The sequence below is a fragment of the Argiope bruennichi genome, chromosome 3, assembly GCF_947563725.1.
Source record: "Argiope bruennichi chromosome 3, qqArgBrue1.1, whole genome shotgun sequence".
Taxonomy (NCBI): Eukaryota; Metazoa; Arthropoda; class Arachnida; order Araneae; family Araneidae; genus Argiope; species Argiope bruennichi.
The window spans coordinates 77907467-77926128 of record NC_079153.1 but is presented as its reverse complement, the minus strand read 5'-3'; the positions used below and the strand labels follow the sequence as shown (position 1 = coordinate 77926128).

The window sequence follows — 18662 nt, the reverse complement described above, 5'->3', positions numbered from 1 at the left end:
TATCTGAATAGTCGGAATTTATATGTGTAATTCATTTAGAGGGCCCTCCAACATGCTTAAATATAGCTGTGAGTCTCAGATTTTAAATTTAACAGCACAGGCATTTTTTAACAACACTAAAAAATATTATCAATGATTTGAAACTTACAAATCAACAATAAACATATGTAGCACGAATTTTTGTTTTGTTTTGATAGTTTTAGATTAAAACAGGATTTTAGAGATCGATGCACACTTTGGGTGATCAAAGTTAGTGACTGTACATTTATTAGATAATCAGGTATCTCTTTATGCATTTATCCTTAGCAACCAGCTTTTTTTTTTTTCTTTCATCCTTCCTTGTGCTTTGAAAATGTTATTCAGTTCCTTTTTGAATATGTGGCCATAATGACATTCTCCAGATCCATGGAGAGTGTCCACAGGCCAATGTACGGAAAAAATGCCTGTATGCTCATACTTTGTTTCAGGACTGGATTCAACACTCAGAGGCCCAATTAAAAAATATATAATTCTTTTAATATACAGGATTCAGATAAAATACACTTTGGGGAATCTGTAAGGAATAAAACTGTACACCGAATACCAGTGAGAAATTTGCATTTTATTTTTCAGGATCACTACATATCACAGATCAGCACCACATGGTGAAACTCTATAATGGGTAAGAGGTATCTTTTATATAGACAGTGGAACAACAAATGAAGAGAGAGGAAGGGGTATGGATTTCCTGGTGCTAGTTATAAGGGATGCTTCATTGACAAAACAATAGTTAATTAAAAAAACTTTCTAAAATCAAATATTATAGGAGGGCAAACAATACTTAACTTCAATGCTATTTGCTTTAAATAAAATCAATGATGACAATTAGAGGTTACAGAAAAGTATTATACCATGAATAAAATTTACTTATAGTTTGCAGCAAACACATATATTCATTTTCTTTTGTTACCCATCTATGGTGCATATTTTTACATATTTCCTTACATAAAAAAATTTAAATAGTACTAATGGCACTGTCTAAAAAACCCCCAAAATATAAAGAAAAATAGTTTGTCATCTTGCTTCTTCTGAAATGTAAATATTTTTCATAAATAAAACTTGTAATAAAAATCTGTTAGTTAAACTAAAACATTCTCAAACTGCAAAATATTTCAGTTACAGAATGAGATAACTTAATGATAAACAGGAAACATTCCACCATTCATCAGAATGATTTTGCACATTTTTTTAAAAATATAAACTTAAATTTTTACAAAATTTCGTTTTTTTTTATGTTACTTTATTTATACTATATTTAACAATGAAATAAAGGAATATAACATAAATTCAACAATTTTATAAACAACATATAATTACATTAATAAAATTTCAACAATCCATTAAAATCTATCACAAAATGTTTATATCAATCAAGTCTTTGCAATGGTGATAGTTGCCATATTTCCTTAAAATAGTTTAGTGGTATTAAGCCATTATTATCACCTGGACATAATATTACTTCATTATCAGATTTATAAAACTTAAAACCATCTTTCATAGCCCTGAGTGTGTCAATGCATATAACAACTTCACAATTTGAACGCATTCCACTGATGACTGAACCCTCACCAGGAAATTTTGATATAAAATGAATGTGATTCCGTTTCATTCGACTTAAACCTTTCTGTTTGATGTTTTTCAGTTTTGACAGATAAGTACCATGATAAACAACATGAGGCACGTTTTCTTCAGTAAGTAAATTTAACAGCGCATCGTCATCAACTTTCAAGGTATGCCCTTGATTAGCTCTTATCTGTAAACAATTTTCATTTTCTTTGCAGCGTAAAGTAAACCTTTTCTTATCGTTTTGTACGACGACTCTTTTGATATCGTCTACAGTGAAATTTTTGAACTGTTTTAGATTTAATATCTTTTGAACATCAATGAAACCACCCTCATCCAAAATCAAACCTTGAGATTCGGCACCATGCCTTAATAACCATGATAGCGATTTTGAAAGATTAATATCTCTTTGCTTGTTTACGTTTTCCATAAGTACAAAATAAGTTCAGAGATAAATAACTATAAAATCACAAATTTACATCAGTTTTTATGTTATCCATGCTTTTAACTGTCGAATAAATTTAAAACATTACTAATTTATGCAGCTAGAAAAACAAGACTTAAGCAGTAATCTTTTCTTTTATTTGAACATGCACTTTCTTCAAAGTGTAAATAAACTAAATGCTGAGAGAGAAGTTGTAGTAAATACTTCTGCAAATCAAGATAAATATGACAAACGATTAAAAAATTCTTTATCTTGAATTCGTCTTTTCTGAATATTAATTAAGATCTTCTTTTGTATCGCATTTGTCTTTTTTTATATTATTTAGAATATTTTATGACTTCATTGCTTTCTTTTAACTGTCAAGGCTTCATTTAAAATCAATTACTAAGATAAGTTTTTGCATATAAATATGAACCTGGCAACAATATTATCTGTCATGTTTCCTAGCAACCATCATTTAAAAATGTTTACACACAATAGCAGGTATCAAGTGACCATAATCTAACGATATACACTTAAAAATGAAGAATTTCATTGCTTTCTTTCTCAAAAGTGTGCTATTTCATCTCAAATCTACGAGGAAACTTCTCGTTTTATTTCCGTAATAAAGTTCTATTGAGCTTAAAGGCATGTCATGGAAACAAAGGAAGAGGAGTTCAAGTTGAATAGAGTAGACTATTTACCTCCATGTACTGAGAGGAAATCGGATGTCACATCTTCTAGTCATACTTTTCATGTTAAAGTATCAAATATTGACGGATTAAGTCAGGTATAGTAATTTTTTTGTCACTAATGAATGCTGGTATGGAAATAACATTGGAATTTTTTTTCTATGTTATGATTTTCAAAATGGAATTATTATTGACAGTATGCAATAAAGTAATCAATTAATCAGCTGGGTTCTATTGTAGTTTTGGGCGCTCCTTCGATTGGCGACAAATTTCAGAGAGTGAAGCACTACTTATGGTTTCCATAATGTTTTGTTTTCATTGACGTTACTGTTGGGTTACCGACCGAAAATCCACTTGGCGCAAAAAAAAAAAAAAAAAAAAAAAAAAAAAATCAAGGGGAACCCAATTGTAAACTTTTAACAACTGTATTTAGTTTAATTTTTAAATTGGCATTATTCAAATTTCATAATTTATGCTTCAGATAGCTACTTTATTTTTTGTGCTCTTGTAATTGCTCTTGTTTGTGCTCTTGTATTTTTTGTAACTAATATATTGACTTAATCGTCTTTTCGGACAAATTTGTTATTGAAGTATTTAAAACTTTAAAAAAATGTATGAGGAAGATAATTATAAATTTAAATTTCTTACCGGTAAAAGTGAAGTTTAGTGTGGCCCTTGCTGCGCCAAGGAAGCCAAGTCGCCAATAAAGATGGCGGACAAAATAAAAAAATAAAAACACTATGTGAAACAGTTATGGTTACCAGTTTATGCATTAAAATTATGAGCTTTACTGATAAGTATCGTAATTTTTATTTTAATCTTTATCTGAGATTTTTATTTAATTTTATTTTTAAATTTTTGGGATCACTATCGCTGCTTATCTTAACAATTTTGAAGAAGTTTTTCAAACTGGCTGCGCCGGTCTGTTGTGTAAAGAGCAAGATTTAGAGCACGCGATGCTGTTCGGCATCTGAAGAAGGCACCAATATGCCACCGGCCAGAATGTCTTAACTTAAAAAAACACATCCTACGATTTCGCTAGCGGCGGGAACCTATTAGCTTCGCTAGCACATTGAACATAAGGACTGTGTGAATAACAGGAACAGTGCATACAAACAAACATCCTTTCCTAATTTCATCAACTCGTAAAAAATATATATATATTCCACTCACCCTTCATGCATTCTGCAGATTCAAAATATTTACTGCTATCATATTCACCAGACATCCATTCTTGCACAATTACCGATACAACAAATTAGCAAGTGAACCAACCGTTAGAGCACTAAAAGAATTACGAGAACTGCGCAGAATTCCATTTCAGAAGATTTTTAAAGAAAGAATGCAGACGATTTCGTGAAGTGAGAATTTAGACGATTTTTTAAAACGCATACTGACAATGAAAAATTTCAAAAGAATAAATATTTTCTGTTCATATTCACATTAAAAATAAAATTGTAGTGTCTTATTAGTTGTAAAAAAACTGTTAATCATAATAAGGAACAAAATTAAAATCTTTAATCGATATATTTTTATTATTTTTAATTTAGCCTTTTTCATAAAATAGTTGTAGTTTATGTACAACTCAACCATCGTAAAAAGTAGTAAACAAAACAGCATTGGGGTTGCTAGAAGATTGTTCCGTTGGGTTGCCATGTTGGCGACAAATTCGGGGGACATACTAATCTATACTTCAACCTTCTTGGTAACCTATGAGGGAGATAATTATAAGTTTAAAATTCCTACCATGTTATGTTATTACTATTAATTTCTAATTTTTTTGACTGTTTGTGGCTGTAAATAATTGATATTTTATTACATCAAAATATCAATTATTTTTAAGCTTAAATTTAAAAGACTAGTCTATGGTGATCTTGATGGTGATATTTATAAAATATTTTGACTTTTAAAATTGATATTCATTGAATTATTTTTTTATTTCTTTTCAAAGACTTCATCTCCTGAAAATTATTATATTCAAGCCATTTTATTTGATCAAAAGTATGGATGTTTTATTGGCAATTGTTGGAATGGGAAAACTGTTAAGAATGAATCAAATCAAATATTTTTTAATCAGGTGAGAAATAATGTTTAAAAATTCTTTGAGCTGACAACTTTCTTTAAATTAATAGTATTTATGTAATTGTTTCTCATTGTAATTGTTTACAACATCTTATTATGCTGAATCTTTTTTAATATGACTTAATACTTTGGTTTATTTCTTATGATGTTTATATATTTATTTGCATTTTACTCAAATTAAATTATTTATATTTTTTTTCCTAAACACTCAAGAAATTTCCTTTGAATTGTAAATAAAATAAAGTTTTTATTTTATTTTGAAATTTTTTTTGTGTGTGTGAGTCAAAAATTTGTTGAAATTATTCATGGTATAATTAATTCTGTTGATATATTTAACTTAATTATTAATTCATATATTAATGGTTATCACTTTATAATAGCTGCAAAATGCTTACTTTTCTATAATTTTTTCAATTCCTACTATTAGTTCACACTCTCCCTATATATATATATATATAGCTTGTTCAATTTTTCAGTCGTTAATAAAATACTTTTTATTCATCCACTCAAGTTCAAATATATTTTTTTAAGCTTGTAGTGGATGACACTTGATGTTAATACAGTTTTTTTTTCAAAATATTAATTAATTAATTAAATTTGTCCAGTAATTTTGCCAAATTCGTCGTCATGTCGCCAAGCTCTGAGATTATTGACACAACACCCTATCATAAATAATATGATATATATAAATAATATAAGAAAATAAGTAGGATTTGATTTTAAATTATTTAAATAAATTGCTTGTTATTAATTCAACTTAAATAAATATAATTAATTGATTTGTGTACATTATATAAACTGATAAATGATTTTTATGAAAGTGCATAGTTTTCAAATAAAAATGAGTCCTTGTAGTTTCTTCATTTTTGTTAATATTTTTTTTATATCATTTCTGCAAATATTTCTATAAAATTTCTGTACTGTGTTATTTGTTCTGTATTGCACTTGAAGCTAAAAGATTCTCCTTTTTTTCTTTTTTTTTCTTTTAAATTCTGTTTATTTGCTCACTTTGTTTTTCTCCGTTAATTAGAATAAAAAAAAGACAAAGTAATAAATATAATTGTTAAAAATTATAATTGTAATAAATAAAAATATTAAAATGTTATTATCGATGAACACACAGAATAAGTAATTAATTGTTTATAGTGAATACATCTTTTTAGTTATTATATAAAAGCAAAATGAAAAAAACAAAAAAAAAAAAAAAAACTAGTCTTTTAAGAATAAGTTTTTTGGTACTAATAAGCAAATTTGCTATATAGTACCAATAAAAAAATTAATGCCAGTTCTGTTTGGGAAAGATTGTTAATCGTTGATGTACAGATTGATATTAAAATTAATGAAAATAACATATAACATTTTAAACATGGTTCTTTCATGTTTGTAGTAATATTTTTCACTATCAAGAACAAACTGAGTTTTGACAACTTCAATACGAATAGAATAGTATTGAAAATTTTAAAATGTTTTTTTCCTATTTCACGCAAGAGGCACTATTGATGTCGCTCAATCATCTAGAGATAGGGTTTCATTAAAAACTTCAAATTGTGCTGATGCTAAAGGAAATAAGTAGCAATACTTTAACTAGAGGATTATATATCTTCTTATTTATTTAAGTGACATTTCTAATTTTCTTCTTTGTATTTTAGAATTTTTATTTTTATACATCAATACCTGTCAATGATCTCTTGCTGGTTATTGAGCTTATTGGTCCATCCAAAATATGCCCTAATGTCAGATCTTGTGGATGGATGTGCCTTCCTCTACTAAGTGAAGATGAAGTTGCTGATGATAAAAATACAATGCACTATAAGTATGTACTTAATATAGATATTTTTTGTGTCATTTTGTATAAGCATATTTATAGGTATTTTATATTACATGTTACACACTTGTGCATTTATAAGTCTATTTTGATTGCTTGCTGTTTTTCCAGTTTATTCTGTAAATCATTATTTTTTAAATCTTCATTTTAAGAGAAATGTTTTATGGTGTTTAAAAATTATGGATTAATATTAACTATTCATATATCTAAGCCCTTAAAAAAGCATTATGTAACAAAAATAATTAAAAATGTTTCTAAACAACAGTTATTAGTTTTCTTTTATCTGAAATGAACATTATTATTAAATGAACATTATCACTTTTAATAATTTGTTACCTTGCTGATTTAATAATAATAATATTCAATATATATACATTTAATAATACATAATTTCTCAACTGGAGTTTCATTTCAATTACGAGAACTGCAAAATCTTTTTACCTTTTCAGAAATTTTTTGGTTCTTTTTTAAAAATAAATGCAAAGGAATTTACACTGTATAAGTCATTACATTACTACTTAATTGCATAATGTATCTTATTATCTGAAACAAAATTTGTTGCTTCCTCTTAATTTATTTTTACCACCTTTAATAGTTTTTTATTACTAAAATTCATTAAAATCAATATATGATTACAAAGTCATGTTTTATTTCCTTATATTTTAAAAACAAAAGTATAATTTCTTTATAGATTAGAAATTTATAACTAGTTAATTTTGCAAATTTTCTGATTGATTTTTTCAATTTCATCCAATTTTTGGTTCTGTTACAACCAGAAAAAAAAAAAAGAAAGAAAGAAAGAAAGTCACTCTAATATTACTGTGAAATATTTATATTTAAATAACAGTAACTAAGAAAAGGGAGGCATAGATTACTGGATTTTTTATATCTTTTTATGTAAAATTGCATAATATAGAAGTTTCATATTATGTTCAAGAATTAATGAAACAAAGTTTTATTTTTTTGTTGTGCTCATATCCAAATTAAAGTGATCATTCAAAGTGTAAATATAATTTAGCAAAATTATGTATCATTTAAAATTTTTTCAGAATGTAAAAAAACAGAATGATTCTTATTATGCTTTTTAGCAAAATATTCTGATTAAAGAAAATGAACATCAAAATGAGGTATTCAGTACTAATTATTATATTTTCTTTTCAGAGTACCTTTAGTGCACGGGAGTCCTATATCATTGATAGTTAACAAAAAAGTTGGTGAGTGAGTCTCTAGCTTTTTTCATAAAATAATCATTTTTGCTAACCAAAGAAAATTATTCATAATTTCAATCTATTTCATAATTTGTTTATGTTTTTAGTTAAAAAGAAGAAGAAGAAAAAGAAGAAAGCTGAGCCTATGGTAAAGCCCACTGGTATGGAAATTTCTCTATCACAAGCGTCTTTTCCATCCTTGTTACAAATGGCTCATTTAATTCCTGAAAATGTTTTTATTGATGCTTCATATAAAATTCCTGGATTAGCACCTCTTACTTCTAAAAGTACAATTGGTAAGAGTGATATTTATTTCTCTCTCTCTCTCTCTTTATATATATATATATATATATATATATATATATATATATATATATATATATATATATATATATATATATATATATATATATTACTCATAATTCATCTCAGTAATTAAGTGTTTTTTAAAAAAAATAATTAAGACAATGTTTAGATACAATTTCCATTTTTTAATTTTAAGAGTTATAAATAAGAATGTATTTTATTTATTTGAACATATTATATATAATAAATAACTTGTACATATTATAGATAATTTGTATATAATAGAATCCATGGTATATAATTTGTACATAAATAAAATATATGCATTTGAAATGTGTAAGGATTTTTTAATATATGTATATATATATATTAAAAATACATAAGTACATATTTACTCTTTTTATTGGTAAATGGCAATTTAAAAAATTAGTATTTTCTGCTAGAAAATAAATGCTATAAATATTTTCAAGCATAGTATTAATAAGAATTGTTTTCTATATTATCAACATCAATAAAAATCAAAATTATTAAATACCTCAAACAGAAAACTTTTGAAAGCAACTATTGTGTTTTTAAGTTTACTATCTGGTGCTTTGGTTGCAGAAAATTAATATTATCATATGAAAATACAAAACTACTTTTCTGATGTTTATAAATTAATTTTGCAATTCTCTCCAATTGTCCTTTTATTTGAATCAAATATTGCAATCAAAATACATACATCACCAAATTATCCATTAAATTTTTTTGTAATTATTGTTTGTATCCATAATGAAACAGTATCTAATCCATACCACCATTTGTTTTCAATTTTTTTTCCTTTAGATTCTTCATATCCATTGAAACCACGTTTACAAAAATGTATTACTTTTGTGTTAGAAAGGTTATGTATTCGAACACATTCTTCTCATGAAGAACTTGAAAATGAAATTATTAAAAAGTTCTGCAAATATCAAGAAACTATTTCGAATTCTGATGATGCAAAATCCAAGACATCACGATTTCTGTCTTCCAAAGCTAGAATAGTTCAGAGGAAACTCCAGGTAGATTTTAAAATTCTTAAAAATAACTTCTAAAAATTGTGATTACCAAAAATCATCATTTTGATGCATTATTTTTCAGATTTTTGTATTTATTTCTAGCTATTACAAAATTCAAATTTAAATTAAATATATTTTTACATGCTTTTATTCAAATTATTACTTGAATTCTTGATAGCATTCATTTTTTATTAAAGCTGATTGAAGATTCAAAGCTCACTAATTTGTTTTAGTAAAAATAATTTTAGCCTTATCATTTATCTATTGATTTTGCAGGTTTGTGTTTATAATGGTTATGCCTTTATTCAAGATCCTGATATTTATCATCTACACATTGAACCGCCAGCTACACCTACTATGAGTAAAAATCTTAGAAGGGCTTCTAGTATGGGAATGCTAAGGTATTTTCAGAGAATAAATTTTTTTGTACCTTTGCCAATAACAATAATGTAGAAACAAAGATAAGTATATTAGCATTAAAATTACTTTAATTTTGTTTAGGGTATTCATTAAATATTCATCGATTTGCAATATATTTTTTCAAAAATTTCATATGATTTGGAAATTGAAAATTAAAAAAAATGGATACATCTAATTGCATTTATTTGCATGTAATAATCAGTAATACATATTTCTTACATGGTTCTTCAGTGATAATAGTTTTTCACACTTTTCTACTTTTAATTTTCTTATAATTATTACTTTTTGAATAAAAGATTCAAAAAAAGGTTCACAAAAATTTAAAGAGCATGAACTAATTATGTTGCAAACAAAAAGTTGAAACAGTTATAATTTTATTTCATAAGCCATTCATGAATGTAAAAATGTTGATGCTTCTAATTTTTGATCTCGTTTTTCTTTTTTAATTCTATTCTCATCTATTTTTCTGGTGAATTCTCTATTGTTCCTAACATTCTTTGATATCGACAGATGATAGTAAAAAGTTGTCCAATTCTTACACACCATGTTGGTTCTTTTGTCTTTCTTGTGAAGTGCCTGTGAGCTGATTTGTTCATAATTTGGGTTATCTATTAGCTGATCAGTTAATTTATTTAAATTTCTTCTTATTTATAATCAACAATAAATAAATAAATAAATTTACATATAAAGATACAGAATGGGATTAGAAAATTTTTGAAAGTTTGTTGTTTTACTTTTTATGAAGGAATTCCTTACTTTCACTATCATTAAGATTATTTTATTGTTTTTTAATATCATAATTTCTAATAAATCAATAAATTATATCAATGAAAATATATAGTATTTATAAAGGAAAAAAGAATCGCTTTCACTAAGGTTATCATTTTTTTTTGTTTTATTGAAACCAATAACATATTTTATTAAAATACAATTAAGAATCTAAATAATATTTTTCTATTTGAATTTAATTTTTCCTTTAATGTTTTTCATACTGTTATGAAAATGCCTCGAATTCATGTTTATACCTGGAAAAATTATTTGAAGATGTAGCAAAATTTTTGTGTGATTTGCAGAAGGCTTGGACTTGAATTATTACTAAAAAAAATAATGTTTTAAAAATTCAAAAAAAATTCTGTTTGTTTAATTTGTGATATAAATTATCTTTGATTTATTTGAATGTATTTTTAACATCACATGTAATTTAAACAGTAATAACAAGACAATTTATATATATTTCGCAGTGACTCGAAAGAAGAGTGCCTAGTTTTGAGAAGTGATATAAAGCTTACCAAAGTACCTGATGATATAAACATTGCAGTTGTTTTCTTATTGGAATATGTTTTAGCCCTACCTAGTGTTAAAGAAGATGTAAGTAGGTTGTTAAGTTATGAATTATGAATACTTAGATGCTGTTGAAGAAATTGATTGATGATAATAAGCATGCATAGTAATTGATTCAATAATTTTAGAAAGATGCTTTAATAAGTCTTTTTTGATTATAAAAACAAAACAAGGACTGACAGATTTGAATTGTAGCCAGCCAAAATTTCAATGTTTTAAGCAGAAACTATCTGTGGAAGTGAATTAACATATTAGTTACAATTTTGTATTTTTGACAGTAAAAGACAAGGTATGAGGAAGATACTTAGAATTATTTTTAAAAAAATTTAATTAATTTAAAAATTTTTTTCAATTATTGGCTTGCAAAGACAACCAAATTAATGTTCACTTTACTATTTTTAAATAGATGCATATTAACAATTGATAAAATTTGAAGTATTTGTAAAAGTTCATTGTTTATACAGGAAAATGAAATACTCATCTAATAGCTTATAATTTGTCATATTACATATCATCAGTTTCATCCTAGAATGAAGATGATAGATTAAGTAGCTAATTAATTATTATCAACAGTTAATACAAACTGGCTGAGTAATAATTAGTTATCATTCTTTTTTAATTTTATCTTGTCATAAAATATGTAGACGAATGTAGCAGGGGAATTTTCATATTAAAAGCCATATTTTTTAAATTTTAATCAACCTATTAATTTTGACATGTGTTACATGAAAATATCCTGTTTATGCTTTTGACCATTTTGTTTTAAATCGCAATATTTATCTTTAATCTTTGTGAAGTATTTACTGTGATTACTACTTAATGTTTGTGAAGTAACTAAGTAAAAATCCTTTTTCTCTAACTAATAAGAATTTTCAATGATCCTATTGCATTATTTTTATTATGAATATTACATATTATAGATTTCATTATGCATTATGCAATTCATCTGGGAAAACTATACAGTATTTGTGATTTCTTTGGAGATTTTTTATAAATTGCCTTCTGCAAATGTATTATTTTATTGTTTTAGAAAGAACATGTGCCTTCATCGTTGAATAAAACTCCAACAAGTAGTGTATCTGTTGTTTGGGGGTTCTGCAGTTTAGGATCTCTAAAAGAAAATCCAGCTCAATGTATAGCTTTGACAAGTGATCCCACATTATCTCCTCATAAGAAACTGTTTTTGACAACTGAGCAAGAATTTGAAATGACTTTTTCTGCATTTTCTCTCTTGAAACAGGTAATTTTTTATTTATTTATAAAAGAGTAATTTGTATTAGGAGGATTTAAGTTTTATTTCCTTTTCTTTACTTTTTCACATTCTCTTAAATGCAGATACATTGTGTTTAAATTTCATTTTATTAAATTCCATAATTGTGATACCTGAGTCCTCCTCATATATCAAATTATGCCATTTTTAAAATGATAATCTACAATAAAATTATTCATAGATGTTATAATGTGATACAGAAATGACTTTCAATATATGAAATGTTTATATAATCTATTGATTTTTAGTTGAATCATTACAATAACACATTCCCCAAACAGAATGTTGCATCTTATTAGATAGCAGAAAAATTACATATTATGAAATTTAATTATTTTCTATTATAGCATTATTACTCATAATGCAATCTTATGCTGAATGTTTTACCATATAGCTTTCAATAAAACATCTTAATTCTTTTAAAGAGATAAAATGAGTCTCTTTTGAAAAAGTAAAAAATTGTATAAAATCAATAAAAAAATTTATAACTATATAAAATAATACAAAGTAACTTATAAACTGAATTTTTTTCCATAAGATAAAGATTGTATAAAATATAACTACATGCATTATCAGATATATCTATTAAGACAAAGATAATTTTTAATGCAAAATAACTTTACTCAAGAATCTTTAAAAGCACTGTTGTTTGTTTCATAGGGATAATGATTCTTTTAGAGCAATAAAAGTAATAAGTGAAACAGAGGAATTTTTGTTCAGAAATTCAGTCTGCCCAGTTTTGTCAACACTATTTTAAAATGTCAAATCATTTCTCTATGGCATTAGCTTAGTTAAATTTGTAACTATTTGTTTTTTGTATGCATAATCCAAAACATGTTATAATGAAATTTATATATTTTGAGATAAAAATGATCATTTTTTTTATTTTTGCATTATGCTTGTATTTTCATTAAATATCCTCAAATGGATGTATTAAAATTTTAAAGAGAATTTTTTTTACAAAAAAAAAAAAAAAAAAGTACCTTTACTGCAATACTAAGAAATAATTGTTTTGTGGAAATATTGTTTTCATGTGCTTTTCTTTGTGGTTCAGAAAGAATATTAGATTTAATTGGAACAGTTAACTTTAACTCTGTCGCTCTCTCTCTCTCTCTTTTTTTTTTTTTTGAAGAAGAAAACTTTTAAATGGATAATCATGAGTTTCCATTTAAACCCAAATTCAATTTCCAGTTTCTTATGCATATTTGTTATTTTATTCTGTTATACTTGAAAAGAGAAGGACTCAATTAGGGAATTATACATCTAATTCTTTTCAACTGCTTCTTCAACTCCGAAAAATACAAAATTTCCTTTACTCTTTTAAGATATTATTACAATGATTACAGGATGTGTTCACTATCTAACGTTCTTATCTGGCAATAAAAATAATAAAAAATAATTAAAACATATGTTTTATTAGATTTAAAATGGAATTCTTAATAATATACATATTTATAAAACTTTTTAGAGAGCCGCTCATTTGCCACTATAGTTAAATGAAGTGTAATTAATAATTTTCTAATAAAATTATCAATACAATTATAATTAATAAAATTATAATTAAAATCTATAAAATTCGTTCATAATTATGATCTGCTTTTATCTTTTAGAATAAAAATCCTGCAGCTTCTTTCATATCTGATGATCATTCATCAGTGATGACTAGCTCTGATCACTCTGAAACAACTGCAAAAACATCTTATTTTCAACCAGTATTAGGGCATTCCACGCCTAAACACAAATCTGTTGCTGATATTCCTATGTAAGTAATTGTATCAATACAAACTGAGATGTGGGTTATTTCTCTATTAAACAATATATAAATGTAACCAATATCATGTAAGAAAAGGTTTGTATGCACTTATGTGTGTTTATTATTTGATTTTTTCTCTATAAATGATATATTTTGTATTTCATGACAAACTAAATTTTGTTAATTAGTTTGTCAAAAAATTTGTATAATGTTGATAGATTATGGCTTTTTGAAAAGTTAAAAATAAAGTTTTTAGATTGTATTTTAAAGCAAGTCTGCAATTATTGTTTCATTTTTATTTTATATGATGTTAATATGTGACATTTGGATTTTTTTTTTAATTTTATTTATTTAAGAATTAGGTGAGATGTTGACTTTTTGCCTGATAATTTCTGAAAGTAGTTACAGAATTACAGAAAATTACAAAAAAATAATTTTTTTCTCATTTTTTAAATACATGTGTTTTTAATGATGTCAATTTAATTATCATTATGTTTTTCCCTAAATTTCAATTTTAAAAAAAAATATGATTTTATATAATTTTTAGCAACATATTTCATTGTTGCAAAAAAAATCAAACCATTTTCTTTGTTTCATTAATTATTGAATTAAGTGACTCGTTTAATTGTTCAAAGTATGTAAGTATGTTAAATTATCTCTTGAAAAAGAACAAAGTAAAATTACTATACAAAAAAAGGACAACATGTAATTAGAAAATAGATTACTCAGGTGCTTAAGTTTTTTAATGGCACTTTGATATTAAGAGCATTAGAAAAGTTAATAACATAATTAACAGAACTGCTATAAAGTCATTAAAATAACATAGCTTTAATGCCTATCAAAATTTGAACTTAAAAATATTTCATTTTGGGAATCATGAACATCAGATTAGCATAACAGATTTATTTAAAATTAAACATATGTTCTTGGTGAACCAACAAATCTCCAAAGCGGCTAGTTAGAAATAATTCAAAATTTAATTCAATGTTCAATGCAGAGTTTGTTTTATTTTTTTATTTATGATTTTCTTACCTTAAAAAATGGCATGATTTAAGATATATTTTCAACATGGAGGCTTGAAATGCTTATCGAATGCATCTGTTTTATTAAGTTTTTATTTTATGCAAAAGTGTTTTAAAAATAATGTTTAATACTTTTATATACACAAATACTCCAGATGTAATGTATATAAATTCAAATCGATCATAAAATTTTATTTTAACATCTTTTTAGGAAGTTGTATTCTGTTCTCTTGATCATATTCTAAAACTTATACTAAACTGTGTTGTTTGTGTCTGTTTAGGAATAGCTATAGACATTTATTGATAATATTTATTCATTATTCAACACAACATAATAACGCACACGTTACAATCATGAGAATTCAGAACCTAAATAAAATCGCCATTAAAAGTGCAGACAAACCAAGCTTTCCATGTGTGATATGATAAATCTCTAGGGCCGTGTTTATATCACACTAGTACATCATAGTACTTTATGCTTTCTAGAAATTCTTTTATTTATGTTTTCTAGGAAGAATAAATAAAAATGAATATTTCTGAGTGTTACGAGAGTTAAAACTTAAAGGAGAGATTAATATGGCCCTTTCTTTTTGAAGATTAGGTCATGTTACAAAAACCAAACAAGACAGTCGGTTTTATTTTTTAAGGAACAATTAATACTGGTAAAAATGTAGGACCTTTTGAAAATGATTACCATTCTGGAGTATGAAAATGAAGAATATGTAAAATGTGAGTCATTTGTGGTTCTTTAGGAGGGCCAATAAATTTAGTCTTTAAATAGAAATAATTTGGGGGGAAAATGTAAACATTTTATGATAATTTTATACTTGCGAAGCATTAATGCATGAATAAATTTAAGTTGTTGTTATTAGTATGAAATTTTATCTGTAAACATTAAGTATTCAATATTATTATTATTTTCTTTCCCATAGGACAGTTAGACAAAGTAAAGTGGATTATCCTCAAAGGGTAATTACAAATCCAGGAAGTAGCAAAAATGACAATGTAAGTTTTTAATTGATAAGTACCTAACAATTTCAGTCTTTTATTATATTATTACTGATTTTTTAAAAATTGAAAATGATTTTCTTTTCTTAGAGTTTTGCTTTACAAGAAGTTACTTTAGTTCCATCTTCATTACCATTGGTTCCACCTATGCTACATTTATTTCCATTGTAAGTTGTTTAATTATTGTGATAAATGTATCTAAGCAATCAGTTTGGAATGGTTTCTAAATATATTATTATTATGTACAGGTGGTTATCAAAATAATGGAAACATCTTAGATTTATAAAGAATCCTTTATTAGTATGGTGCAGGACGACTTTAGCATGTAATGCAGCTTGGATTCTGCTAGGCATCGATTTATACAAGTGTTGAATACTGTTTAAAGGAATATTGTACCATTCTTCCTAGTGATTTTGTGAAAGGTCTGGGATAGATTCTGGTTGAGGATTCCGATTCCGTATTGAACATTCTAAAATAGACCATAATGGTTCAATTATATTGAGGTCGGGTGACTGTGCGGGCCAAGGCAGTTGTTCGCTTTTTAGACATTGCAATCCGCTTCAATGGCCGTCGGTCTCTTTCAATTAGCTTCTTTTTTCCACCCACTATTTTGCTTTGCCGAGCTTGTCTTGCCGTGCTGTTTGTATATGCTGTCATGAGTTTAGACACTGTACCTCAGAAACACCTAAAAGTTGAAATGTTTCGGTCACACTTGCTCCAACTGGACGGGCTCCTTGACCTTTTGAAAATCTGAGAGGTCCAACATTTTATGCTTTTGAAAAAAATCCAAGAATTACAATAAAGTTAACACAAACTACCAGAATATATAAAAACAAACAAACTGGTAGCTATTATTATATTTTAGTGCTCACTAAGCACATTAAAAAAATGTCATTTTTATTGACAGGTGTTTCTATTATTTTGAAAACCACCTGTATTTGTTTATGCTTTAAGTTGAGTGCAATAGCAATATAGTTTTGGAAAATTTTAAAATAAGTTTCCATCACAGTTCTAAATTTTATGTGATCATTATTTTAAACTTATTCTAAGTCATATAACCAAATAACCAAATTTACTATTTAAATTATTAGATATTTTTCTTTGAAAAATGTCTAATAATTTAAAAATGGTATTTTGTATGACATTTCTCCCAAAAATGAATTTGATGCAAAGTAATATCAAATCTTATTTACAATACAAAACATGTTATTTAGCATGCAAAACATGTTATTTTCTTTTAGAGATTTTGCATAAATAATAAATCCACAATCTTTATTTTAAGTATGGTAATTGAGATTTACCAATTGTTAAATAATTTAAGTGTGACCTTTTTCATTTTTATGAAGGAAGGAGTATTAAAAATTGTGGTGAATATGTATATAAATTTCAGCAATTAACCTGCTGTACTTTGCATCTACTATTCAACTTATGTATCTAATTATGGCATTCTAAAGCTTAAGTTAAGTAGTTTGCAAATTGTCACAAGCCTTGACACAAGTGATAATACTTTTCTTAGCAACATGAGTTAATTATATCTTACTGATGACTATTTCGATCGATGACTAGTTACATATATGCAAATAAATTCTAGTTTAAATCTAAACTCATTTCTTGTATTCCCCCCATTGCTCCTGCAATGCACATGCTTACTGGTGTCAGTCACACTCTCGTGCAACTATTTCTTTCTCTTCATGTCATCTCTTTTCAGCATGAGGAAGGAACAGCAATATAGAGACTAAAGGCATTTCACTAATGTTATAATTTGATATAATAATATAATATCTATCAAGAAGTCCATAATCCCAAAATGTTTTCTGATACTAGTTGAATTAATACAAGAACATAATCCTTAAACAAGATTAATAATATAATTAATTGTAGAAGAAGCTAAGGGGACTAAGATATGACTTTTTCCAATTTATGAGCAATTAGAAGTATATTAAGATTTATTATTATTAAAAAAAAAACTGAGAAGAAATAGCATGTTACAAAAAAAAAAGTAAACAGTTTCATTTTATTATGATTGTTTTTGCTTTATATGATTTTATATGAGTAATTGAATTCTAATATAATTTCTGTGAATATTCTTTTTTTAATTAAATAATGGATCCACAGTGACCAGAATAGCTAGGGATACCAGAGTATTAGACACTGTTCTGTTCTGCATATTCTTTTGTGTGTCTGATGGTCTAGTGTGAAATCAATTATACAAAACACTAAATCTATTAAAAGAGGAATAAAACTAATTTATTTATGATTGGAAATGATCAATCCAATAAATCCAGTTTTTTCATAAATGTGCACAGTATAAAAAAATAATAAATTTAATACAGAGAGATACAGACTGAGAGCTCAGCAGTTTCATTATTTAGTTGCAAACTGAGCCAGTACTTTTCACTAATCAATTTTTAGCTCCACTGATTTTTTTTATGTTAAAATTATAATTAGAATTAATTATAATTGCTAGAGAACCTGGAGAATCCTTTAAGACATTTACCAAATTATATTGGGATAAGCTGCAACCAGTCCTCGACCACAATGGAAAGCCTGCTACAATGATTGATAGTTCTGTACCTTACAGACTAGACATGAATTTAGAACTGCATTGCCCTCCTCAAAAGAATGAATGTATGATGCAATTTCTAGCCATGTCTGGGTAAGCAATTTTT

At 26.0% G+C, this 18662-nt stretch overlaps 2 protein-coding genes across 2 annotated transcripts in view; one reads left to right on the top strand and one right to left on the bottom strand.

Moving 5' to 3' along the window:
* Positions 1-368: 368 nt before the first annotated feature.
* On the bottom strand, positions 369-2240 carry LOC129963516 (tRNA 2'-phosphotransferase 1-like). The gene has a single exon (XM_056077944.1). The coding sequence runs from the start codon at positions 2030-2032 to the stop codon at positions 1406-1408; it is 627 nt and encodes a 208-aa protein (XP_055933919.1). The 5' UTR covers positions 2033-2240; the 3' UTR covers positions 369-1405.
* Positions 2241-2500: 260 nt separating this feature from the next.
* Positions 2501-18662, top strand: part of LOC129962891 (nephrocystin-4-like) — a 35792-nt gene continuing 19630 nt past the window's right edge. The window contains exons 1-13 of the mRNA XM_056076892.1: positions 2501-2816; positions 4670-4795; positions 6450-6613; positions 7787-7839; positions 7941-8129; positions 8965-9182; positions 9456-9580; positions 10841-10967; positions 11971-12180; positions 13821-13972; positions 15918-15990; positions 16084-16160; positions 18461-18649. Of these exons, the coding sequence (XP_055932867.1) occupies positions 2682-2816; positions 4670-4795; positions 6450-6613; positions 7787-7839; positions 7941-8129; positions 8965-9182; positions 9456-9580; positions 10841-10967; positions 11971-12180; positions 13821-13972; positions 15918-15990; positions 16084-16160; positions 18461-18649 (1838 nt within the window). The 5' untranslated portion in view covers positions 2501-2681. The remainder of the gene's footprint in view (positions 2817-4669; positions 4796-6449; positions 6614-7786; positions 7840-7940; positions 8130-8964; positions 9183-9455; positions 9581-10840; positions 10968-11970; positions 12181-13820; positions 13973-15917; positions 15991-16083; positions 16161-18460; positions 18650-18662) is intronic.

Bases quoted from the DNA above. Each gene is read 5' to 3' on its own strand.
- LOC129963516 (XM_056077944.1), bottom strand. From the start codon at position 2,032: ATGGAAAACGTAAACAAGCAAAGAGATATTAATCTTTCAAAATCGCTA.